This window comes from Pungitius pungitius, chromosome 8 (genome assembly GCF_949316345.1).
Source record: "Pungitius pungitius chromosome 8, fPunPun2.1, whole genome shotgun sequence".
Taxonomy (NCBI): Eukaryota; Metazoa; Chordata; class Actinopteri; order Perciformes; family Gasterosteidae; genus Pungitius; species Pungitius pungitius.
Window position 1 is genome coordinate 13,663,146 of NC_084907.1, and position 25,965 is coordinate 13,689,110.

The 25,965-nt window shown below is 40.9% G+C and overlaps 3 protein-coding genes across 3 annotated transcripts; 2 read left to right on the plus strand and 1 right to left on the minus strand.

Moving 5' to 3' along the window:
• The first annotated feature begins 1,442 nt into the window (after positions 1 to 1,442).
• On the plus strand, positions 1,443 to 9,136 carry LOC119229640 (uncharacterized protein C6orf132 homolog). The gene is made up of 5 exons (XM_037490206.2): positions 1,443 to 1,648; positions 3,371 to 3,459; positions 5,306 to 5,396; positions 6,061 to 8,008; positions 8,109 to 9,136. Exons 1-5 carry the CDS (start codon positions 1,570 to 1,572, stop codon positions 8,203 to 8,205), a joined length of 2,304 nt encoding a protein of 767 aa, XP_037346103.2. The 5' UTR covers positions 1,443 to 1,569; the 3' UTR covers positions 8,206 to 9,136.
• A 637-nt stretch (positions 9,137 to 9,773) lies between these two features.
• Positions 9,774 to 12,765, minus strand: wdr77 (WD repeat domain 77). Its single transcript, XM_037490208.2, has 9 exons — positions 12,343 to 12,765; positions 11,846 to 12,031; positions 11,625 to 11,766; positions 11,483 to 11,532; positions 11,080 to 11,150; positions 10,856 to 10,913; positions 10,604 to 10,675; positions 10,336 to 10,513; positions 9,774 to 10,250 (listed from the first exon to the last, which is right to left on the minus strand). The coding sequence occupies exons 1-9, from the start codon at positions 12,449 to 12,451 to the stop codon at positions 10,103 to 10,105; spliced, it is 1,014 nt and encodes a 337-aa protein (XP_037346105.2). The 5' UTR covers positions 12,452 to 12,765; the 3' UTR covers positions 9,774 to 10,102.
• Positions 12,766 to 13,925: 1,160 nt separating this feature from the next.
• On the plus strand, positions 13,926 to 25,846 carry LOC119229639 (protein polybromo-1). The gene is given in 31 exon segments (XM_037490205.2): positions 13,926 to 14,070; positions 15,819 to 15,967; positions 16,098 to 16,195; positions 16,325 to 16,472; positions 16,578 to 16,730; positions 17,403 to 17,519; positions 17,605 to 17,673; positions 17,754 to 17,852; positions 17,928 to 18,013; positions 18,097 to 18,182; positions 18,296 to 18,512; positions 18,808 to 18,949; positions 19,039 to 19,133; positions 19,217 to 19,496; positions 19,597 to 19,702; positions 19,799 to 20,438; positions 20,563 to 20,774; positions 20,879 to 21,064; positions 21,239 to 21,396; positions 21,511 to 21,762; positions 21,853 to 21,998; positions 22,160 to 22,317; positions 22,417 to 22,600; positions 22,750 to 22,948; positions 23,026 to 23,227; positions 23,308 to 23,460; positions 23,965 to 24,048; positions 24,051 to 24,122; positions 24,503 to 24,555; positions 24,997 to 25,204; positions 25,455 to 25,846. Coding segments are annotated over 30 exon segments (4,908 nt in total). The 5' UTR covers positions 13,926 to 14,070; positions 15,819 to 15,826; the 3' UTR covers positions 25,619 to 25,846.
• The last annotated feature ends 119 nt before the right edge of the window (positions 25,847 to 25,965 follow it).

Consider the following 25,965-nt stretch of genomic DNA (forward strand, 5'->3'; position numbering starts at 1 on the left):
TCACTGTGAACAGCACTGGAAGTACTCAGAAATCAGAGCTGGCTTTAGAAAAAACTGTAAAGATACAAATAGCTGTCATCTCAGTGACTGCAAACATTCTTCAAAACAATGAATCCGGTTCCGATTTTATCTTCATGTCCAATTCCATTCACAACCAATGGAATGCAAAATGTTAATGATCTTTACTCCCTGTTATGTCTTTAAACACAACATCTATGCTGACTTTGTACTCTTTGGGTATTCTAATGTATCTCAGGGCCTGTATGATTCTTAGATATAATTGGAAGAAAACAAAGGCATGTAGTTTATCAATAAAAAATGTATTAGTATTGTCTGGCATTAGTACACAGCCATGTTTTCTATACAAAACCGCATACCATTTTTAGCTGTGTGTTGTAACTGTGTTCATATGAAACTAAAGACGGCCGTCATTCAACGAGCATAATGTGACATAATTGAATACCTGAGTTATTGAATATATGAATGATCCAAGGAGGTCCTGATGGCTCATGAATTCTTTACATTTCAGCTGCCATTGATTTGCGTTATAAATTCCCGCTGAGCTAGAAGAACTGGATAGGCCGGTCTGGTTGTCTCCATAGCAACTGAAGGTGTGACAGAAGCCGGGGAAGTAAAGGATCTACTGGCTCCTAAAACACACTTCACTAATTACGAATTATTAAACTAATAACACTGATATTTAAATTGAATCTTTTGACGCCCTAAATTTGACATCCATGCCATCTGAAAATATATCAGATTGTTCTTACTTCACAGTTATCCTGTTATGTAGGTCACATGCTTCCCTATCCTTTGGTAAATAACTCTAAAGAGTTCAGATACTTAAGCGATGACACACATTAGAATAGAAATTGGGATTCATAACAGAAAAGTAATGTTCCAAAAATCATTGAGCAAAACCCAAAGGGATAAAAGAAAAAGTATAATACTAACGGTAAAGGCTGTTAACCATAACAAATAATCAGTTAAAAGTTAAATACAGCACACATTAGAACTTCAACAATCACTTCCAAATCAAAAATACCCTTTCTGCACTACTCAGTACTATTACTAGTTTATTATTATTATTATTGCTACTATATTTTTTCCGCATTATCATTATTATTAATTGTTCTTTTTTAAACATGATTGTGTTTGTTCTTATTATCATGGTTTTAAACCGGGTTCGTGTTTACTCTAATGACATCCACCTGATGTCTCTAACCAACGCAACACTGTCTCAACCACCCGGAACATTCCAACCACGGTGCACCGGGGCTGAAGAGACTCATTCAGTGCGCAGGTGAGATTTCTGCTGGAATGAGAAAAGGCGAGCCACGACCTCACCTGGCTGCCATAAAGACAGGGAGGCGCAGTGGGAACAAGTGGGCGGAGCTAACTGCATTTTTTCGTTTGTTCCAAAACACTGAGGTCAGGTTTAGTTGTTGCACGGCACTGCACCTGTTGCCGAACCAGCTCACCTGCGCTTTACCTTGGATTTATCTCTTTTCCGAATGCGCAAATGATCCTTTCGTTCAGTCATATCCACTCGACAACTGATCGATAATCATGAAGAGGGGAAAGTTGCATTTTCTGGGTCGAAAGAACCAGTCTCTTTTCGACAGCAATATTCCAATCAAGGACATGGGTGAGTAGCCAGAACTGTTTACAGGGACCATCTGCTGTAATAGAGTCAGCATTCACCTGAGAATGACACGACCTTTGTACTGGATGTTGACGCGATTCCTTAAAGCCACGGAGCTCCCTTATGTGCACTTAACAAGACTTCTTCTTGATATATGCAGGACCCTGCATGCCTGAAATCACAGTGGCCTGTCTTGTGTTCACTTAGTGTGATAAAGTATTATGGACTTAATGCTTTGATAAAAAAAAGTTACTGTGTGAGAATATCTCAAATATCTCCGAAAATTGGAGGAACTTTGAATCTCCAATGTTCCACACTGTGTTATTGGAATTGTTTCTCAAACAAACTATTCAGTGTGTTTGTTTCACGGTTTAGACACTGTGTGCAGTTTATGTCGGAATAAGTCAGCTCTCATTTCAGAAACATAACAAAATGACCTCTAGTGGTGTTATCGCCTACGTGAAAGGTACAAAAGATGGTGATAATAAGAATGCAATAACATCACTTTCAGTTAAATACCTCGAAGGATCAGAACCCTTATTAGTGCCTATTAGTGCTCTAAGAACATGTAACAACACATGCATACAAATACAATTGAGTCACCTCTATCTGAGCTGTTGAAAGCTCTTATAAAAGAAAGTAATTGATTTCATTTTTTTTTTAAACTATGAAAGCAATGTGTGAAATGATGACCATGTATCCATGCAATGATACTGCTTCACATGTAAGACCAGGAAAAGACATCCCTAAAGGTGCACCTTTAAAATCCGGTAACACCAGACAATGTTCCCTCTGTTGAGATCAGGTTACAGACAAACTGACCACATGTCTGTGGGTTTATTACATTGGCAGGCGCAGCAAACAATAGCAATTGGTATGCAAGGCCAATACTCAAGGGAACATATTTGTATATTTAAATTAGGCAGATGCACAATGGGAAACTAATTATTCAACTTCAGTAGTTCATACTGAGTCGATTCCACAGGTGTATTTGGATTTAAACATGAATAGGATTGTATAATTAATTTGTAAATGTAAAACCCCTTTCTGTTCCTCGCTTGTTTACAATGTGAAACACTTTGGTGAAAGATGTTGCTTTCGAAGGCTGACACAACAGACTAAGTTATGTCTCTCATTGTCAAGCTTTGTTCATCTTCGTTCATTTCCCACCCTCAGTTCAGCAGAGTGATCTCTCATTATTTTGTAAATAAAGTTGCATAGGTTTAGTGATTCATTCATTTGACCTAAATTCATTATTGTGTTTTTTGCTGCAAGTCATGTTGTTGTAATTTAATTCAGTTAGCAGTAAAACTCAAATTTCACTTCAACACCAGTATAAACAAAGATTGCAGTCATTTTTTCCTGAACTATTTAGTTGTCCACAACACAGTTGCCTTTAACGGCACATGAGATTTCACTTTGGACTGTTAAGTTCATTACCTGCAGAATCACCTCAATGTACTCATTTTCACTTAGTAGACCAAACAGATGGACACGGTGTGGTATAGGATGTGAAATGTATCTGAAGCACTCTAATTGATAACGACTACGTAATACTGCCAGTATTGATGTGAATTGATTGTCCTTTAAATAATAAAAAATCAGCCTGTTTCCTACGCCAACTACATTGTCCTGTTTGGGCAAATCATTTTCAGGCCTTTGAGCTGAGATGGAATGGCAGAACATGAAGTAGATACACATCTTTTTTCTTTCTAATTTACTCAGAAAATGTGGAGCTGGTGCTGAAGTCCCCAGCGATCCCCGAGTCAGGAACTGCCAGTGTGCGGGCCAGACCCACCGTCAAGCACAACACTGTGAGTATCTCAGTAAAGCTTTAGAAATTGGAATAGTGTTAGATGTGCGTCACTCTTAGCTCACTCCACCCTGTCGTTTACAATGGAAGGATTACTTCATCTTCTACTTCATCTTCTGCTGCAGAGAGCTGCGCAAACACAAATTAACTGAATTCAACGCAAATCAATTTGTTGGTGATTGTAGACAGTTAAAGTTAAGCTTGACTCAAACAAGCACATGGACATGGCGTGTGAATTTAAAATCAAAGATTTACATTACAGATACTGCATATTTGTAATAATATTTGTAATTTGTGATGTAAAAGGTGATCTAAATCTGCAGATACCTTAACAAAAATCCAGCCCAAGGCATACACAGAAAAAACATTAATGTATTTAATGCACAGAGCAATACAGAAACTGAAAACTTGAAATTATGATAATACTGTAAAAATAGCAAAACAATATGCAGTGAATACATTTCCTAGAAACAGCCATATTTAGTTGTGGCGTATTGATGATGTGTCACCGCTGGTGGAAAGATGTTATTTAAATACTTATTGGAGTTAAAAGCGTTTAGCCTTTTTATCCACTACGTTTATTTAACAGCTACAATTACTAGATGCCTTCAGATATAAATTATGCGTTAATCAAAATGGTATTCCTATATTACATTGTTATATTATACATTGTTGAAGATTAAACCAATGGTTGCCAAACTGTGGAGGCACTCGCAGGCAGCACGCTGCATAATAAGCACTCTAGCTTTTGAACATCAACATTAAGCTGTTCAAATTTTTTTTATGTTATAGCTTTATAGCTCAAATTGTGGCATTGGTACTTTTATCCCTTAGCCTCTCATTGTGGCATCATGGCGCAGATATAAATAAAGATCCCCTTGCTGCTCTGGTTCACACACCTCTGGGAGTGTTGTGCGGCATGAGTTGTACGTGCCGCACCTCGCAGGGTAGGACAGCACGGACTGAAAGTGAGTCACTGTGCAGGGAAACAAACAGAGGAAATCAAACTGTATCATACGTTGTCTTAACTGGCTCGCCCTCCACCTGTGGAATTGTGTTCATACTTTTCCAAGAAGTAAAAGTAAATTAAGTGCCTTGTGGTTATTGGACAAGAGAGAGAAGTGTTGTGGCATCGGCCAGATATTCAGTCTAGAATACGGCTGAAAAAATAGAAACTTCAAACCAGAAACGAATTACCAACCTTATTAATGATACATAACTTACATAACGAGACAAAAGTGTTTAGGGCAAGGCTTCTTTTCTTTTGCCCTCTACGAAGGGCATGTAGCCCGATAACTCTCATTGACGTCTGTTATTGGCTTTTGTGCCATGACGAGAACGTCAAATCTCTACCACACACATACACATACAGTATAAGCACAATCATTTCAAAGTGACAGCTCACAACTTTCTCAGACAGGCGTGCACGCAATGTGACAAATAAAAGGTGTATCCTACAGTATGAATCAGTGAGTAGGCAGTGTGTGAAAATAACCCTTTAGAAAGCAGCATCTCTGAATCATGGCAAACAAAGGAAAGGAGCATTACAATTAGTGTAGAAACATTCAGTTACATTCAGATAAATTATTAAATACTCTACATATAACTTATTTGCAAATATAGTTATGCATTAGATTCTAGGCATACCAAGAGCTGTGATCTTTTGTTATCACCATTAATGTACATGTGTTTTCCTGGTAAAGTTAACTGCAAGGTGAGAACTGGTTTGTTCACTCCAGGAGAGAATACCTGGCACGCCTTTTAACAGCATGTTGGCTTCCCGTCATGTACACTGCTGTATTTTTTGTAAAATGTTTTTTTAAATGTTTTCTATTCTTGGTTCACAGTCCTCATTTGAAAGCTTTCAAGGGTTTGCTGTCGCAACACCCAAAATACCCCTCCTACCCCCTGTCAACACTCCAAAGATCAACGGTTCAGGTGAGTTTCTACGAATAGCCGATATGTGCTTTAACTTTAATATTGAAAACATTTGAATTCCATTATTTACACTCTGAATGGATCATTTGTACCTTTACTCTGACTCATGGATCACAGCAAAAAATGTTTCCACAAAAGGTTGTTGCTCAATAACCGCCCTTAATGTGCCTAAACCGCCATACCAGAGGGAGAGCATATTTACAGAATGGGAGTGGTATTAACAGAGAATCAACTATTAACCTATTAGGGCCATTATCATTTATTTATTTTTAGCTGTAAGCAATTCTAAATGTAAGTAATAGAAGCGCTTGTTTATCTGATATGAAGTTACCCTGATTGGAATAGAACTGCTGGCCACGATTTCAGTAGTAAAAATGGTTCATTCTTTATCATTTATCTAGTTATTTCTACTAGATACTGTATTATTTTTTGACCGCCAGGTCCAACGTATTCCAGCAGTTATTTCATGCATTTATTTTAGTTAAATAAACAACATAAAACCAATCTGGAGTAGGCATGGATTTCTTAATTCTGCACTTACTTAACCTTTAAACATTTGTTTTCCAGTAGTAGCTGCTTCACATTTCTCCAATTCTGAGATATAATAAATGTACAACTGTGCTGAACCTTACTTAGTTTCCTCTTCTTTTCTTTAATCCGTTAGTTGGTGGAGATAACTTCTCCAATGGATCGGTTATGTCCATGCCTGACCTCGAAGAGGGAGGATTGTTTGTTCCTCCTCCTCCTGCTATGGCTCCTCCACCCCCCCCAGGAGCTTTTATCCCTCCTCCATTAGACTTCATGGGGGACCTGAACAGTCTAAATGTGGAAACCCCTCCCTCTCTCTCCATGCCAGACCCGAGACCAGCCTCACTAGCACCATTCATGGAGGCGGAAGACTTAACCTTCATAAAACCCCCACCAATGGCTCCCCCAGAGCCTCCACCCACTCGCTCCAATGGCTTTGTATCGACCGTCCCCATTTCCAGTCCACCGTCAAACGTACTTACACAGCGGCCGACTTTCTCTCCACCTGCTCCTCCTTCTGAAAGTCAACACAAGTCTCAAAAGAAACCACCTCCAAAACCTGTTAGACTGTCATCAATGTCCAACTTGGACTCGCCACCAGCCACTCCTGCTCCATCGCCCCCTGGGAAGAAAACCACACGCTCCACTTTCAATCCTCAAAACATAGCAAAGCCTTTCTATGTTCCTCAGACCTCAATTCTCAGTGGGTATGAAGAGCAAGAGTCAAGAAGCAAGCAAATATTGCTCCTAGAAGATTCTGCGTCCAGTAACTCCGCACCAGTTCATGTCCAGGTTGATGCGAAAGCCAAAGTGGCTCCGCCTTATAAACCAGCTCCCAAAGATGTACAGGAGCTGAAGGAGAATTTACCAATTACCCAACCCTCTGAATCACCGCCTTCTGCGCCAACCAAGGAGGCTAAAGAAGGGATAGTTTCAGTACAGCCCGAATTTAACAAAACTCTCCGAGCTCCACATCAAACGTCACCACAGCTGCACAAACTAAACGGTACTCAGGTAAATTCAGAGCCCATCAGGGACAGATTTGTCGGATCTCCAAGTCAAAGCCGTAAATTTAGTCCGATACTAGATCGTAAACTACGCAACCTGAAGGGTGGTGACACCCATGGGCCACGAGATGGACCTGCTGCGTCCCCGCTGGCTCTTTTAATGGCGGCTAAAGAAAGAGACAAACATAAATGGGCTCCCCCTGTATCACAGGAGAACAGCAGCAAGACGATTGAGCAGCCAAGTGCCAGCATTCAACCGAGTGACACCGGCCCCAATTCATTTATTGTCACACCAAGGTCCAGCACATCCACTTCTCTAACATCTCTGGACAGAGTACAGGAGGGTCTAAAGTCCGTCCGTCCTGCGGTACATACACCAGCAGTTCAGGCTCCAATCAAATCCAGCAGTGCTGCTCCGGCCAAGGATCCGATATCATCGGCGCGTTCAGCTGTCAGTAGGACAGTAGCAAGTGCGACCAACACGGTTGAGCTAAACGCAACGCAAAGCCCCTCAAAGTCACAACACACACAGCCTGAGGAGATAATTATGCCCCTACTCCCTCCACCGCCAGAGTTTGATGATTTTGAAGAGCCGCCGACCTCCATCTCTCCCCCTGACCCTCCCAGGAAAAAGGCACCGACAGGAACGGAGATCCCTCGGCCTCCATCTCATGTTCCTCCTCCCCCACCAAGACCCCAAATACCAGAAGCTCCAAAACTTCCCTCTGCCGAAATTTACGTCAAACCAAAGCAGCAAACCCTGATGAAACCCAAGACAGCCCCTGCTCAGCTCCCATCCACTATTTCACCCAACCAGGCCACGCTGCTGAGCATCCTCCAAAAGAAGATGATGGAAATGGACCCGAAAATGTCCCCGGCAAACGAAGCAGAGTCCTCCTCCGATGACTGGGGCGCCCCCATGTCCGACGAGGACAATAAGGTGCCTGTTGGCCACAGAACTGCACCACAGAGCAATAATTACCCTGCGGTCAACAAAGCAGCAACGTTGAACATGCAGGAGCTGGAGCGTAAAGTGGCTAAAAAGTATGAGGAAACTTCAGGGAAAGTTCCCAATGGGTAAGAGCGCTCAAATATGCCGACTTGAGTTTTTGGAGACAAAATGCCCAGTTCTGTGAACAGAATCAACTCATAATCATGAATGTGTTATTGTTTTCAGCAACGGGACGCAGTCAAAACATCAGTATGGGATGACCTTTACTGTCCGGCCTGGAACACAGCAGCCCATTACTCTGGTCCGTAAAGGGGATCCCTAATGAGACTTTTTAAAGAGATACGTATTCTTCTGTTTAGCTCACCTTGCATGGGATTGGATCATGTGTTTTTGCTTGAGAAGGCATTTGTACAGTGGCGAGGGAGAAGCACTTTGAACAAATGACCTAACAAATATGTTAGAAATGTTCCGTATAGTTATTAACGAACGCCTCAATCTTTGGAGAACACACTATCACTGTCAAATGGTGTTTTCTGTTATGTATTTAATTTTAAATGTCAGGTGGACCATTTAAAAAAAAATGAATTTGCTGTTTGCTTTTTAAGTCAATGTCCATGTTAATGTTGGAATTATTCCCCTTTTTAACCAAAGCTTTTTTTAATCGGTCTTAATGCAACATGGGTGAAATCAATTTAAATTACATTAATTTAATTTAAATTAATTTAAGTTATCCACAGCTGGCAAGTGTAAGGTGGGTGAAAAATGAATCTGCATTACTCTTGATACATGTCAACTTGCATTTATCTGTACATTTTGTTGTAAAAAAATGTAAAATGGAACTATTGCAATTTGTTTTGTAGTTACAGGAGTCCCATAATTTAAATGTTCATCATACACATGATTTAGTTCCATTGGCACAAAGCCAACAGTTAATTCAGTTGAAGTGTGTTTATCTCTCAGCAGGATTGTTTCATATTTATTGTTGGAAATGCTTGCCCATCTGTATAATACTTTTACTTCATGCTGTACATATTATTTTCTACAAGATTAAGATATTGCAAATCTTGATTGTAAAGTCTTTGAACAGACATTTTCAACAACTAATCTGAAACTAAAGGGAATGTGTGTGATCAACAAGAAACTTTAGTGAGGAGCGGTAAACGGGCCGATGTCATGGTGCTTTTGGGTTTTTATGAAAATAGAACTGGAACGACAGTTGCAACGTGGTACCATAACTTGAATAAACTTTTTTCTCTTTCTGTCTGGGTCTAGAATTTTTTTTTTTCAAATAAATACATTAAAGCTAATAAGTGGGTTCAGAATTTAAGGGGGCAACATACTCACCGGCCACTTAAAAGTACGAGTAAACATTTTAAAATTTTGATAATATAAACTTTATATAAAAATTATAGCATAGCAGATGAAATTCATACACTCACACTACTTGCAATTGGGATTGATGGCAGAGCCCCAGAGAGAGAATATAATATTGGAATTTCAGAATATACTTACTATGCTAAAATCTCATTCACGAGCAACCTACATCACACCAGATTAGAAACACCTCAAGGCAGCTGGTTAACTTTGGTTTGTTGAAATACAGATAAACTATTTAGGGATTAGTACAGTTACTTTTTAGTTCAAATCTGCTCAAGAATTTACAAGTAAAATAAATTGAAATCACCTGTTATGTTTAAATATTGCACCATTCATTGCAGGTTGTAATGGGTGCATTTTGAGTGCAGCTGACCAATCCTCACCATTGTTTGAAGAAATAGAAGGGGGCTAAAACAATACGCCTTTTATGTAGTATGTAGGACCAACATAGAACCTTATTTATAATCTCTTATTACAAAATATATTTCAGGAAACAAAGAAATGTCAAAATGGTCTATCAACATGAAGTTACCTTTAATGTAAAATGATGCCGTACAAATGGGTTGCCGTACGCATATTTAGACAAGGAAATGCTATACAGAATGAAGGAAGTGAATAGAAAGAGGGTAATTATCGCGTGTTGTCGAAATGAAATGCAGCCAGGAATGGGAGAGCAAATCACTGAATATCTTGCACATATGTAGAATACTAAAGCACTTGTATTCCATACTTCCTCACTGACAGAGTTAACATTTTGAATATCATGGAGGCCCCTCAAAAATAGGGTGGAAAGGAGTCATCTTAAAATGTGCTCTTTCCGAGGTGTGTGATCATCTTTAGGTCTAAGAGGAGGAGTTGGGATCTTCAGCCGCTGGATTGACAGTGTGGTGAAGCACAAGGTGGTCCCAGCCTACGCTTGTGAGAGTGTTGGATCCACCATGAAGCCAACACACACTTTTGACAAAGTCCTCGTGACGCCTATCTCTGAACCTACAGAAGAAAAATACATGATTACTATTTCATTTTAGTTTCATTTAAGCATTTTAGTTTAGTATTAGTAAAGGCAAAGACTCACGTTTCTCGCAGTTTAGAGTTCAAAACAACAACTGAACAATCATCACTTATGGAGGCGAGCAAGGGGGCACTGTGTGTAGAGAAGGCGAGACTATTGACTCTACGGCTGTGCACCTTCTCCCTCTGGGCCGGCTCTGTTCCCAGGAAATCCTTCACAGTCACTCTGCCCAACTCATCCCCTAAAGCACAATAAACATAATTAGTTATTTTAAAAAGGGGACTGAAAATATAACGTCTCCGCCAATCGATAATCTTCTGCTGGGCTTTACCAAAAGCAATGGTGCTTCTGTGGTGGGGGTGCCAGGTTACAGTGGTAGGGGAGCAGCTGGGGGACTCTACCTCTGAGACAAAACAGAAAACGGTGGAATAGTCATAATTAAAAAACAAAAACAAGTTTTTTCATACAAGACAGAAAGAACCACTCAATGAAAACACAACATTTAACATGTTGAATGCAGCACCGTCAGCCTTCCTGTGGAAATGTTTGGCCCTGGCTGTTTAAGCGGAGACATGTTACTCACCTATTCTTGAGGCAGGTTTGTTTGGCTTCCTCTTGTCCCACATCAGCACACGGCCATCCTGAGGGATAGAGAATAACAACCAGTTTGAATGAAGTACGGTTCTTTCTCTGCGCTCTACTACTTCTGGACAGCATTCATTAAAGCTTTGTGTTGCACCAGAAACCAAAAGTTGCTTTTCAAAGATTATTCAATTGTTAAATGATGGGTTTTTAACGATGTCATACTTGACCACAGGAAATGAAGAGAGACTCATCTGTAGGACTGCAAGCAACACAGCTGACAGGCTGTGTGTGCGCTGGGGGAGAAAAGAAAGTTAAGCCACATAGTCTGTTGATTATTTTTCCCATCTTGTAAAAAAAATAAAAAAATGTTATCACTAGAGCCCGTTATCCCGGAATCATTTTCAAGTCCACATTGAATTTTTTGTCTAAATTATAAATCTTCAAATGCATGTCAATGATTTGAATCCTCATTAGATTACACATACATGACATTAGAGGAAAACGGTGATTCAGCTTTCTACTTATTGTCTTTTAAAAAAAAAAAGAAAATGACAAATTCCAAATTTTATTAATTAAAAAAATACTTTGTAGATATTCTGAGCATTTGTGAGATTTCTTCCCTCACCATGGTAGGTAGTGACGGCAGTCTCCTGACTGAGATCCCAGACCTTAATTCTGTTGTGAAAAAAAAGGTACATTTTGAGAAATAAAATATATAAAATCACATGCCTGTTCCACAACAGTGTGTGTGAAAAATGGTGTCTTACCGACAGTCCATGCTGCCAGTGACGGCACCGCTGGCTCCAGCTTGTGGGCTAACTGTGGTGACAATGTGGTCATGCTCAAGTTTGGTAAAGCGGTTTACCAGCAGACGTTCATCCTCTGCCAGTTCCCAGAGCTCCAAAGCACCTGCACAGGAACCAGAAAAATAAAATCCCATCTACCCTCAAGACGTACGAGTCCGAACAATTAGGAATCTGCTTCTTACCAGAGTCTGATCCGATGAGAATACCCTTTTCTGATACCCATTTGGCATCGGTGACTCCGGTCTCAGTCTGCACACCAGCTTTGCAGAGATCCTCGTTGGGGGCCTGCTTGGGGTCACTGTAGATCCAAACGGACCCCTGCCAGCTCCTGCCACTAAGGCTGGAGGCACCGAGCAGCAAAGTACCATCTATGAAGGGAAGAAACAACAATAAAATACGATTAAAAACAGCTATAATTCAAAAATAACTAAGTAACTCTCTAATTCGGCTAGCACCCAATATACAAAGTAGCAATTTGTTTGCTTAACAAATAGCCAGCTGTAATGGGCTGCTATGCTTGTGCGCACACACCCACACACACATATATACACACACACACTTTCCAACATAGATACTAGTCCTATATCACCAATAAGTGACAGCAGACAGCGTTAGGTAAATAGACCACGTGTTTACCTGTGGTAACCTTCAACTAGCTCGCCGTGAGACCTAACGTTACCTGCTCTATACTGCGCCGAGCTCAGATGCTTCTCCATGCACGCTGGCGCATTAGGGGGGACGTTCCACCGGTTTTCCTTTATCATGCTCGTATCCACAGCACTTTTCATTAAGAATCGACGAACGCGGTCAACGTGTGTGCAGAGGATGATCTTTCCTCAACAACTCTGGCGCAACTTCTACGTTAGCTAGCTCGCTCGCGTGCAGGTGGAAACGGTAGTTTTCGTCTTTGGTTTATTTGTGACGGAAAGCTAAGGCGTGAGCTAAAGTTGTGGTTTTGAGAATGAATAAAGAAGTGAACAGCATCACGTGGGGGGAACACTTCCTACTGCGCGTCTTTTCTTCTTCTACGGCGGCCTCTCGTTCTGATTCTTCTTCTTCGTTTTTCTCGAGCGGGTTGTACAGTCAGCTGGAGGGTCCGCACACCGCCGGGTGGAGTGTGCAGAAAGGGGCACGTTAATGTGAAAATGTAAAATAACTAAATCGGATATTATATTAAACGATCCTGTGTTTTTTAAAGAAACATAGAGACTGATTTTAGATAGTTGCTTATGGAACATTCTTCTGAAATTAGAGAGGTTTTTAATGGTTGTAATTTATTTCATTTGGTTGTTTTAAATACAACGAATGACACTTGGATAGCGTCTTGCAAAAAAGAAACACAGATTAACAAGAAAATATGTAAATATCAAAGACAATGAAATAATAATTATACTGTATCATCTTTCACGTTTACATGGGCCATGGAAGAAATCTCTTCCAAACCTTAACAGGGAAACAACCCTCTAGACTGTCATCAACTATGATGGCTATTGTCAGTAAGTTGTGTTCTTGTTAATTTCTCTATTATTTGAACATCCTTATACTTAACATCTAATGGAGTACCGCTCACCTGTCTCCAACACAGATGGTATTCACCAAGAAACAACGTCATGTCCTCAAAAACAGAGTTGTATCTCCGTGGGCCTGCTAAGGCAAAATTTCTTTGGTCAAATCCCGTAGCGTGTTTTCCCCAGGCTGGGCGATCATCTCTCAAAAATGTGGTTTGACCTGCCAAAGGAGTGGCAATAATGAATCATTTTAAGGGTGTGGATCAAAGAATTAAAAGAAAATTCTTTTCTTTCCTTTGTGATCATAGAAGCAGAACACTGATATTCAGATTAACATATTGAGTTTATGGAATTTGTATTAAAGCTTTAAGAATAAAAACATTTTTTTAAATCACTCATGGAAATGAGGTTCGATGATGGCGAGAATGGCTAGACAGAGGCAGTGGGAATTGATTTAACGTGATTTAAAGCAGGATTCGTGTCAATGACCTGACATGAAGGGGTTTGGTCAGTCGAAACGCTGAGTTTAATGGCGAGTTGTCTGTTACCAGCAACTCTGGTGCGTTCACTGCGCAATAAACAACGTCCTAACTCACATGTTTAGCTAATTGTGTTTCCCCTGTGGTTTCTAAATGATTAAGCCGTTGCTATTATATTGCTCGCGTATCAAACTAATGCGACCTTAAAGCGAGAAGAGAGCAACGAATCATCGCCATCTTTTTAAAACTAAACCACTTATAAGAATTCATCAACCTTTTAATCTGAAGGTCAGCAAACGGAAGTGGCAGGGCAGTTCATTTAATCTAGCTTTACACTTCTGTTTCTCGGTCTAAAATCGATAAGTGATTGTTTTTTTAATTATTATATATTTTGAAAGTCCAGTAACGGGCTCCCAGAAGGTAAGCGCGCACATATTACGAGGGGTTTAAACTCAAACAGTACCCGTCATGTGTCGTCATCCCACTTAATGGTAGCTCTGTAACGTTAAACGTCGCTCCAGTGATGCCTTTGTCTCGTCTCGAACGAGCGTTAACTGACGTTGGGTGATGTTGAATGCTAACCGTGACGCGTAGCTAACGCTGGCTCCTCTGGGGCCATCACCTGTCCACACTTGAGTGACAGGTAGGGGGACAGCTGCGGGTATCCGTGCTAGCTTACCGCTGACGTGTGCACAGCGGACGGCGGGCTGTGCGCTGCTAGGTGACATTAAGCGGTTAACGTTTTAGTTTAAACCTCCTTCAGACGGCGGCATTGTTGTCCTTTGAAGGGAATGTGACTCTCAGTTGACGTTAGGTGATATTAATGAACTCGGGTGGGTTTTTACCCTTTTAATAATCCAACTATAACGAGCATTAAACCGTCAAGGAGATGGCAGGGCCTGTTTAAAAAAACATTGAATTTTATCTAATGCCATTTTATTGGCGAATACATCAAACGTAACACTCATGAACAGTTGTCTAAAATATTAGATTTAAATAGGGTTTAAAGTTAATTTGGGGTGACATGCAATTACATGTGGGCGTCTCCCATCCCACATGGCACTGCTTACACACAGATTGTAAGCATTAATAGTGTGTATTATGTGACATACAAAAAATAATAATACAAACTAGAAATCAAATATTTGCATTTAGCATTTGTATATTTTCTTGACAATTTGTCTCATGTTTCTTCAGAGACCCCTTCATGTCTTGCCTTTTTTTCAACATGTAATGTTAAACGTGAAGCTGTAAAATATAAACGGGTCAATGAAAAGCACTGTACAAATAAAAAAGTGTCTCTGTTTTATTTTGTATTTCCGAATGCGCTTTCCTTTCAGCTGTCATAGCTTCTTTGCTTAAATATTTACATTATTAGTACTAAAGCTAAAGACGGAGACAAGATCAGCGCCTTTTTAATTGAAATTCACATTTTGAAATAAAGCAAAGTCTCATTAAGGTGATTCAGTTCTTCACGGCTCCGGTACTATAGATGAAGGTGAACTCTCACACGTGAATAGAGCGATCGTGTAGTCAGTGACACTTCTGCTTTTCCTGCTTCAACGGATCAAAATGTGTTTGTTTAATATAGAAAACAATATCACAATGAACACATTAATGTATATGTGTGTAATGATAAATTATAGGTAATAGGTAGTCCAAACATAACTGCCATGTATTTTAATTCTCAGTTAAAAAAACACCTCACTCCACACCATCCACTGTAAATCACTGGGACAGTATTCCCAAATGTTGATTTATTGCTTATCTGTACAACATGTTCCCCAGCCTGTAACTCCTAACAAGCATAGCAACAACTTAATAGAACAAACACACTGAGCAGGCGACTATTGTTATGAAATAAGCTATGGTGTCATGTTTTACAATGTTTTTATCACATAATCAGGCACAATGTTGTGTGAGGAATCATTAAGGCAGCACTATTGGAGCAACTATTCTTTTTTTTAGCATGTAGCCTGGATGGCAACATTTTTATCAGGTGTAAATGACTGTACAGAACCCATTCAGTGTCCCTCATCAAGATTTTTTACTCAGAGTCCATAGTGTGCACATTGTTTGGATGCTGTTGAAAACAGACGATGTAATGTTTCTAGCTCACATGTCAGATTTTCTCCATGCAGTGATACTTTACTGGTTCTTTACCTCAGGGGTCGTCATGGCCTTGAAAAGGAGAAGGGCGACGTCCCCCTCTAGCAGTGTGAGTGGAGGAGATTTTGACGATAGCCAGGCTTCATCGTTAGTGTCTTCAATTGGAAGAAAGAGGAGAAGGACCTTAAACATTCCAACTGTGGATCCTGTAATTTTCACAAATTTCAGTTTCAGTTTTTCTTTTAACAAACTGTCAGAATTATGGTACCACACTTTTTACCTGGTTGGTTTGGGCCAGGATGCAGACATTGTTTAATGTTTAATCCTTTGATTTGCAGATTGGTGTGTGTCACGAACTGTATAATACAATCAGAGATTACAAGGATGATCAGGGCAGGATGTTATGTGAGCTGTTCATCAGAGCCCCCAAACGAAGGTGAGGAAAGGGATGAGTGGTCATTAGAAATGTGCATGTAATTACAGCCTGGAATTCTTAAAAAAATATCTGTGAAGTTACTAACACAGACATTACATGCAGACAAATTACAAGACACATTTCTCACAGGAATCAACCGGATTATTATCATGTGGTGGCTCAGCCTATTGACATGATGAAGATCCAGCAGAAACTAAAGATGGAGGAGTATGATGATGTTGAACAACTCACTAGTGACTTTCACCTGTTATTCAAGAATGCAAAAACATATTACAAGGTAAAAGAAAAACCCAACTTATTTTGAAATTTTAAAAATCACACTGTCTCCAGAAAATTACATTTTAATCTGCAACATGAATACTTCTTGCCTGTGTCTGTCTAGTCTGACAGTCCTGAATACAGAGCAGCCTGTAAACTTTGGGATCTTTACCTGAGAACCAAAAATGAATTTGTTCAACGAGGCAATTGTGATGATGATGATGATGAAGAAGGGTACGATGCACACGACAGCCGTGGAGGGTCGACTGAGGAGGAGGTGACACTCACTCACATTTCTAATAACACAGGTGCACTGTGACTCTTCATTTAGTACACGCTGCTAACGGAAATGACTCTGTTAGACTCAAATGGCCTCCTAAAAGCAGATCAGTTCTTCACTTATCTAGAAGAGCTTTCCCCATTCACCCACTTTCTTGTTTTTTAACTATGAATGTATCCAGAGGAACATCCTCGGCAGCCCAAGGCAACATATAATTGAGCGCATTTATTTGTTCATCTCTGTGAAGGAGACTCCCATCTACACCCTTCCATTGCAATCATTGATTTTTCTTACTGTGGCAACACTTTGTGTCGTTGCAATTTTCATATCGAACATTTTTTTTTCTTTCCGTCACAGTATGAGTAAGGCTACGCTAACAGAAAGGATTTTTTTTACCCCCATTTTAGATTTTAGCCTGTCACTTAATTCCACTACCAACACTGTTAAAGAGTAAATATTTCCCGTTGTTTTTATTCTGTTGAATCACTCCAACCACTGGTGGTTTTACACCCGCAGCACAGATTTAGCTCGGAACATCCTTTGTGGAATTATGCAATAATTTTGATAGTACACCTACGCTAACTATAGGTATACTATCAACCTTTAGTATACATTAAAGGTGATGCAGAATTTCCTTAACTAAACTGTGTGACCGCTTGTGAATGACAGAGTGCACCTACCTGCCTGAAAGAAGTCCTTGAGCAGCTCCTTGATGCCGTTGTGTCTTACAATGAGCCCAATGGTCGTCTGGTCAGCGAACTGTTTCAGAAGCTTCCATCCAAAATGGTACAAGTGTATTCAGTATAAATTTGGACAATATCAGTCAAATGAACTATCTGGCTTTGATGTGTAGTTTGCCCTTTTCTTTTAGCAATACCCGGATTATTATGCTGTCATTAAGGAGCCGATAGATCTTAAAACTGTTGCTCAAAAAATTCAGGTATGCTGTTCCACCTGGGGCATTAAATAGGTACTAAAAAGCTAAATAAAAAAATGTACATAAATGTATTTGCCTTTCAGCTGAGCCACTACAGGAGTGTCAGTGCCATGGCTAAAGATATAGACTTGCTGGTGCGGAATGCTAAAACTTACAACGAGCCTGGATCGCAAGTGTTTAAGGTGAGTTTATCATTGAGTATGTGACACATATTCAATATCATTAGTAATGTTTCACATGCAGACTATGTGTTGCAGGATGCAAACACCATCAAAAAGATTTTTGCACAAAAGAAGTCTGAGATGGAACACGGGGAACCCATCAAGTCCAGCATTCGCATTAGGTGAACGAGAGACAACAGCGGATTCAAGACATGTTAGGTTTTGCTCTTAACTGTGTCTTCATTGTTCTGTCTTCCTCTGTCAGGAATAGAAGGTCTGCCCAGGGAGACCGCCTCTCAGCTATCACCATGGCTCTTCAGTACGAAAGTGATGAGGAAGGCATACTCTCCGGTACATTGTTATGTAATTGGCTTCGGTTTATCGAGCATCTTGATGCTTTGTACAACTGGTTGTTGTAAATGATGGATGTGTCGTTATTAATTGTCCTATCCCGTCTTTGTCAGGCTCTGTCCACTATGATGAGGGTGAATCTGAAGCAGAGAGTATGACCTCAAACATGGACATGAGTAATCCCATCTTCCAGCTCTATGAGGCTGTGCGAGGTGCCAGGAACACCCAGGGCCAGTTGATCTCTGAGCCTTTCCTGCAGCTGCCTTCCAGGAAGGACTACCCCGACTACTACCACCAGATCAATCAACCCATCTGCTTGCTTCAGATCAAGTATGACAGAGCCTTTTAATATTCAACACTGAAATATATCTTCATATTTTTCCCACCCTTTATTGATGTCACCATCTGAATTCAACGCAGCTACAAAATGCTGTGGAAATGTATTGTATGTTAAATTAGGGTTTTTAATAACCAAATCCCATTGGAAAGTTACTGTGGTTAGATTCAGTTTCACCAACATCCTCTCTTTTTTATCTTCTACCGCTACGGCATCAAACACTCACTATACAGTACAGTATTTCTGTGCCCTCCTTTCACAATGTGACAGCCCGTAATTCCCCCACAGGAACAAGATGAAGAGCAATGAATATGAGAGTGTTGAGCATGTTGACTCTGATCTGCTGCGGATGTTGGAGAATGCCAAACGCTACAACGTTCCTCATTCCTCCATCTACAAACGTGCACTCAAACTCCAACACATTCAGCAGGTCAGTTCCAACTTCCATTTTTCGCCAGCTTTGTGGCATTTTAAGATGATTTGTAGCAATTCTAAGTATTTCACCTGTTATCTTTGTAGATGAAGCGAAAGGAGCTGTTGCAGAGAGACGATGATGACGGAGACAGCATGCTCTCCTCTGCCACGTCTGACACCAGCAGCACAAAAAGAAAAAGGTTTACACTTTTGGTTCTCTGAAGCTTCTTATTTAATTGTGCAGGATAAGTAGACTGACAGTTGGTCTGCGTTGTGCTTCCAGTCACAAGAAGAATACAAAGAAAAACCGAATGAAAGCTCTCTTTGCTGCTGTGGCCGAGGCGCGAGAAGCTGTTACTGGACGGAGACTGTGTGACCTCTTCATGGTCAAGCCCTCAAAGAAGGACTATCCGGACTACTACAAGGTCATCTTGGAACCAATGGACCTCAGGACCATTGAACACAACATCCGCTCAGACAAGTACATGACTGAAGACACAATGGTGGAGGAAATGAAGCTGATGTTCCGCAATGCTCGACACTACAACGAAGAGGGCTCCCAGGTAAGATCTGTTTGGTATTTATAATGAACTGTAAGCCTAATTTACCCTTTTTCTAGGAACTAGGAGTTTCCCATGACAGACTGATTTAGTTGTGTTCAAGGTCTACAACGATGCTGACGTTCTAGAGAAGATTATGAAAGACAAACGCAGGGATCTCGGGCCAGCGACAGATGACGATAACATGATGTCCCCAAAGCTGAAAATAAGTACTTAACTTTGTCAGTACCTCACTGCAATGAATCAAATCCAAGCAAATGCATGTGTGTTTTTTATTATCATAAAGACACTTTGTTTGCTTGCAGGAAAGAACAGCATCACTCTTAAGAAGTCCAAGTACTTAACACCATTACAGCAAAAGCTGAATGAGCTTTATGAGGCTGTCAAGAACTTCACAGATAAACGAGGCCGTCGCCTCAGCACTATCTTCCTGCGGCTGCCATCTCGGGCGGAGCTTCCTGACTACTACATCGCCATCAAGAAACCTGTGGATATGGAGAAGATCAAGAGCCACATGTTGGCTAACAAGTACCAGGATGTTGATGCACTGGTGGAGGACTTGGTGCTCATGTTTAACAACGCCTGTACTTACAACGAGCCGGAGTCTCTGATATACCGCGACGCCCTCATGCTGCACAGGGTGCTGTTAGAGACGAGGCGTGACCTGGATAGAGGAGATGATGCCCATGTACCAGATGTGCCCCGCCTCATCCAGGAACTCATCCGGAACCTCTTTGTCTCCGTGCTCGGCCACCAAGATGACGAGGGACGCTGCTACAGTGATTCGCTCGCTGAGATTCCCGCCCTTGATCCCTCAAATCCTGAGAAGCCACCACTCAACTTCGAGATCATCAGGCCTAATGTAGATCGAGGGTGTTATAAGAGGCTGGATGTGTTTCAGGACCACATGTTTGAAGTGCTGGAAAAGGCTCGACGACTGAATAGGTGACGTGCCGTTGAACATCCTCTACAAATTCTAATTGGTTGTCTGATCATATTTATTTTGTTGATGTTCCAGGGGTTATTGTATCAAAGAAAGCTAAAGTTTTTTACCATATGTCTATTACAGGACCGATTCTGAGATCTTTGAAGATGCTGTGGAACTGCAACAGTTCTTCATCCGAATCAGAGATGAACTGTGTAAGAATGGGGAGATCTTGATGTCTCCTGCTCTCAGCTATACCTCCAAACATCTGCATAGTGATGTGGAAAAGGAGAAGAAAGGGAAGCTCCCCAAGGAGTTTGAGGAGGATAAAATCAAACGGGAGGAGGAAAAAATGGGTATTTCAATAAATATATATAAAAGGTCACAGTACATAAACGTTCTGTCATACACCCAGAACACACTGCTGCAGTGTTCCACTGAGTGACCTGTCAATTTCCAGAAGCTGAGAAGAGAGAGGACTCTGTTGGAGGATCATGCCAGTCCAACCTGCAACGCACTTACAGTCAGGACTGCAGCTTCAAAGACAGCATGTACCATGTGGGAGACTATGTGTATGTGGAGCCTGCAGAACCAAATCTCCAGCCTCATATCATCTACATTGAACGCCTTTGGCAGGACAATACTGGTAAATCTCATTGCATTAATCTGACAATAATTACTATTTTCTGTAAGAAAAAGTATATTTTCTTCTGATTTGTATTAGTTACAGTTTCTCTAGTTAGTGTCCCAGTTCAGTCAGACATATTGTTTTCATTAAGAGCAGTTCATCACATTTTTTTGCCCTATTCTAATCATGCAGGGGAGAAGTGGCTGTATGGCTGCTGGTTCTACAGGCCAAATGAAACATTTCATCTCGCCACAAGGAAGTTCTTGGAGAAGGAAGTTTTTAAAAGTGACTATTACAACAAAGCTCCTATCAGCAAGATTCTGGGCAAATGTGTGGTCATGTTTGTAAAGGTGGGGGCTGTTTTGTTTTCCTGTATGTTTGCCGTGTAGGTTTGGTTTTGAAGCATCGGCTGTTTGAATGTGTATTTAGTGTTGACCAAACATTTCTGGTGTGTCGGATTCAAGGAGTACTTCAAACTTCACCCAGAAGGCTTCCGAGCTGAGGATGTCTACGTCTGTGAATCACGCTACTCTGCCAAGTCCAAGTCTTTCAAGAAGATCAAGATGTGGGCCATGCCCTTGAACTCGGTTCGGTTTCTCCCCAGAGAGGTCCCCCTACCTGTCGTCCGTGTTGCATCCATGTTTGCCGCCAAACAAGAGGAAAAACTTCCAGAGATGGTGGATGAAATCAAACCGATAGTTGCCATTGTAGAGAAGGTAAATGCCAGTTGCTTTTTTTCATGAGAAATTCCAGAATACAAGTAAAACAACAAAGACTACTGACAAGAAAACAATTTGTGTCTGCAGGAGAGGGAGGATGTCCTAATGGAGATGACCAATGGGGAGCCAGCGTGTCAGTACTTTGAGCAGCTGGGTTACAACAACCTGTTGCTGAAAGTGGGAGACTGTGTTTACATACGTTCACATGGACTTGTGCGCCACCGAGTGGGCAGGTAGAGATTATACATTTTTCTTTTCAAGATGAACCACAGGACACATGCCTTCATTTGGTGACACAGGAACTATATATTGTGTTATTGTTGAAAAAAACTAAGGGAGCCTGGCACAGTGGCAAATGTGATGTGTTGCTAATGTGTTTATTTATATTAAACAGAATTGAGAAAATGTGGATGAGAGATGGAGCAGGATACTTCTTTGGTCCAATCTTCATCCATCCAGAGGAAACCGAGCATGAACCCACTAAGATGTTCTACAAGAAGGAAGTGTTCCTTAGCAACCTTGAGGAGACTTGCCCTATGACCTGCATCATAGGTATACCGGCACTTTGTTTTTACAAATGTATGAATGTCTAATTCATACACTTCATGTTAATAGAAAGCATTGCATTAACTCAGTCCTCTTGTTTCACAGGAAAGTGTGTGGTGGCATCCTTCAAAGACTACCTTTCGTGTCGGCCAACTGAAGTGCCTGAAGAGAATGTTCTACTCTGTGAGAGCCGCTATATCGAGAGTGAGAAGCAGATGAAGAAGTTTAAGGGCCTTAAGCGATTTTCCCTCTCTGGCAAAGTGGTGGAGGATGAAATTTACTATTTTAGGTAAAGTTTCAATAACTACACATTGAAGTATTTTATCCCCCTGTGTAGGCTCCTTGGTTGTGTTTCTTCAAGATTTTTTGTGTTTTAATTAGGTCCACTCTGTAGGTGGATAAATTGCACAGTTTTTTTTTTTTTTTTTTCATATGCAGGAAGCTCCTAGTGCCCCAGAAAGAGCCCTCCCCTCTGCTGGACAGGAAAATTGAGATATTGGAGGCCAAGTTTGCTGATATGACGGATGAGGAGCTGGAAGATCTTGGGGAGGATGATGAGCTAGGGGACCAATCTCACCTTCGGATGCAATCTTCTATGTCTAGTGACATGGATATAATGCCTTACACTCCCCCGCAGGTCAGGGTGGCAAAGTATTTACTTACAAATGTAAATTCTCTTTGCAAAGCAAATGCATACCTTTTGTGTGCTTGCAGTCCATACAGAAATCCATGAAGGGCCTTTCAAAGAAGGAGGGCTCAAAGCGAAAGATCAACATGAGCGGCTACATCCTGTTCAGCAGTGAGATGCGAGCGGTCATCAAAGCCCGGCACCCGGACTTCTCTTTTGGGGAGCTGAGCCGTCTCGTTGGCACTGAGTGGAGAAACCTGGAGGGTTCGAAGAAAGCAGAATATGAAGGTGAACAGAATTCCTTGTTTTGATCCTTTGATCACTCAGTTGTTAACCTTGACGTTAAGCTTGTCTTCATCGTTTTGCAGAGAGAGCAGCTAAAGTGGCGGAGCAGCAGGAGCGAGACAGGGCCCAGCATCAGACTTCCCCTAGAGCAGGTACCCCTGTAGGGGCACTGATTGGGGTGGTGCCTCCCCCAATCCCCATGGGGATGCTAAATCCCAGCATGACACCTGTGTCAGGTAACCCCTCATAGATGTAGATTGACCCAATGTGTACATTAGAAGACTGACTGGGATAAGAAGCTGAACTGCTAGATGCATCTACATTTAACTTCCTAATCTCACCTGTGTCTGCATGCTTGTGATGTTGCTTTAATTTGATGCCTCTAACATAATTTCCTGTAATGTATTAGCCCAGCCATTGCTTGGTGTAGAGTAACCATTATTGTTCACGTCACGTTCACCTATTTGTATGCAGAGCTTTAAATGTAAAGATTGCGGCTGACAATTGAGGATTAGAACTGAAAAGTTCATTAGCACGCCTTTGTAGTGCATGTACAAAGAATTATTTTGTGCACATGCACTACTACATTGTGCTTTTTTCCATCCATTCCAATCTCTCATAATGCTTTGGTGATTGATTGTATATTAACACATGGCTGCATTCTAAGTAGAGTAAGTAGTTGATGCCTGTTTGACTGATGCATGTTGCTGTTTTTTTTACTACTGTCCCTTCCTAAGAAGGTTTGATGGGTGCATGTAGGTCACCTATGATGCCCCACTGGGGCCCCGGTGATGGAATGCTTAGTATGACTGGCATGCCTCACTTCTCATGGGGGTGCCTGTCTTTCCTGAACATCTCCTCACTGTTAATCTTGGGTTCCCTGGAATGCTCTACTTGGGTAAGAGTGCTGTCATAACCACCCCACCTGCCACGCAGTTGCTTCCCGTCTACCAATCTGACTTGCTGGAGGGGCTACCTGTACCAGTAGGCTGAGGTCCAAGTGGTCAGTTGGGAGAATAGTGCCTCAACTGGGACTTGTTTTTTTATCCTCCTCAATAACAATAGACTTGTAGGTAATTATCTCAGCGAGATTAAGTCAGTATGTCCAAAAAAATATACCTGATTTCTTAATCAAAATGTTCATAACTAGTATTTCTAAGTGTTCTAATATAGACACATTTACACAGCTATTATTTATGTAATTAGTTTAGAAATATCATCCAATATCAAGTAGCTGGCTGCATTTTTCAACCGTTTCTTGATGTTGAATATCCACAGGTGGTAATGGCATTGGAGGTGGTCCTGGAGCAGGAAACACGCATGGATCACAGGTAATCAATACTGCTCTGTAATCATTTAAATAAAAACCTGGTAACCATCTGCATCTGTTACATCTGTCTATTTTCAGTTGTTTTGCTTTTGCAGACTGAAGCACAGTTACCCAAAAAATATTTTCAAGAAAATGTGATACAGATTTACCTATTTAGCAAATTGAATACCGCAAAACCAAAGAATGCTGTATTTCTTAAAATTACTATGCGTTCCAGACAGGAAACTTTGTAGGACAGCACAACGGCACCAGAAAACAGATCTCCTTAATGCGGCACCTTTATTGGGTCAGCCTTTATTTGGAATACTTTATATCAAAATAAGACGTTTTTACCAGTTGTACATTGGGGCTTCAGTTATCTTCAGATGTTGATGAAATGTTGTTCAAATGTCAATCTACTTCAAACAAACAATATATGTCTTACCATATATATATATATTAGATGGGTTTGATGGGAACAGGGCAGCAGGCTCCACCCCCGTACCCAGGCCAGCTGGGGCAACCTGCACACCAGCAGCCCTCCACCCCGATGTTTGTCTCCCCACCAGCCAAGTCCCAGCGGCTGCTCCACTCTGAAGCATACCTCAGATACATCGAAGGCTTGACTGCAGAGTCCTCTACTATTAGCAAGTGGGATCAAGCGCTATCAGGTTAAACTTCTTTTTTGATTGCAAGTGATTACGTTTACATAAAATGACTATTCAGTAGAGCAAAATATATAGTTTTTCTTGAGAAATTCCTTGCCACACACATGCATTGAATTGTATTTTCTACAATCTGTTTCAAAGAATATCACATAATAAACACAATATTTACTTATTATAAAGATTATTAACAGATGAATGTAGGCTAGTGAAATCAGACTCATCCTTTTTCAATCATTTATTTGTTCACTTTCAGTTCAAAAACAAGATGTGCGCCTCACGAAAGAGCAAGAGAGCCGCCTACCATCGCACTGGCTGATGAGTAAGGGCGCCCACAAGACGATGGCAGATGCACTTTGGCGACTCCGCGACCTGATGCTGAGAGACACCCTCAACCTTCGTCAGACGCATAACCTGTAGCATGCTTGTATTCTGAGCTTCCGTTCCTACTGTTTCTGGCCAAGCTAACTAATGATGTTACATTTGTGTTGCCAATTAAAAATGTGTTTGTGGTTATAAAAGCAGCTTTCTGTTTTGAAGCTGTCTTTCTACATTTCAAATGTATTGTTCTAAGTGCATTATTGTTAATGGCTGTTGTTTCGTGGTGAATGCCTTCATGCTTTAACAATTAAAATCTGAAAAGCTTTATTTGGCATTTTATTTTTGTAGAAGAACCAATACATGGCCCCCCGCTTGTACATAATATTCTAATATATATTATAAATTTAAGGTGTTAAAAGTGAAAGTAGAAAAGACATCAAGTTCAT

What these genes read in the sequence shown, in the direction of transcription:
- wdr77 (XM_037490208.2), bottom strand. Translation starts at nt 12,451, where the DNA reads ATGAAAAGTGCTGTGGATACGAGCATGATAAAGGAAAACCGGTGGAAC. An exon ending in CTCGGCGCAGTATAGAGCAG is followed by an intron (nt 12,032 to 12,342) that starts GTAACGTTAGGT and finishes TTCCCTTCATAG; the next exon opens with ATGGTACTTTGCTGCTCGGT. An exon ending in TCTTCATTTCCTGTGGTCAA is followed by an intron (nt 10,914 to 11,079) that starts GTATGACATCGT and finishes TCTATCCCTCAG; the next exon opens with GATGGCCGTGTGCTGATGTG.
- LOC119229640 (XM_037490206.2), top strand. Translation starts at nt 1,570, where the DNA reads ATGAAGAGGGGAAAGTTGCATTTTCTGGGTCGAAAGAACCAGTCTCTT. An exon ending in TATTCCAATCAAGGACATGG is followed by an intron (nt 1,649 to 3,370) that starts GTGAGTAGCCAG and finishes TAATTTACTCAG; the next exon opens with AAAATGTGGAGCTGGTGCTG. An exon ending in TCCAAAGATCAACGGTTCAG is followed by an intron (nt 5,397 to 6,060) that starts GTGAGTTTCTAC and finishes TTAATCCGTTAG; the next exon opens with TTGGTGGAGATAACTTCTCC.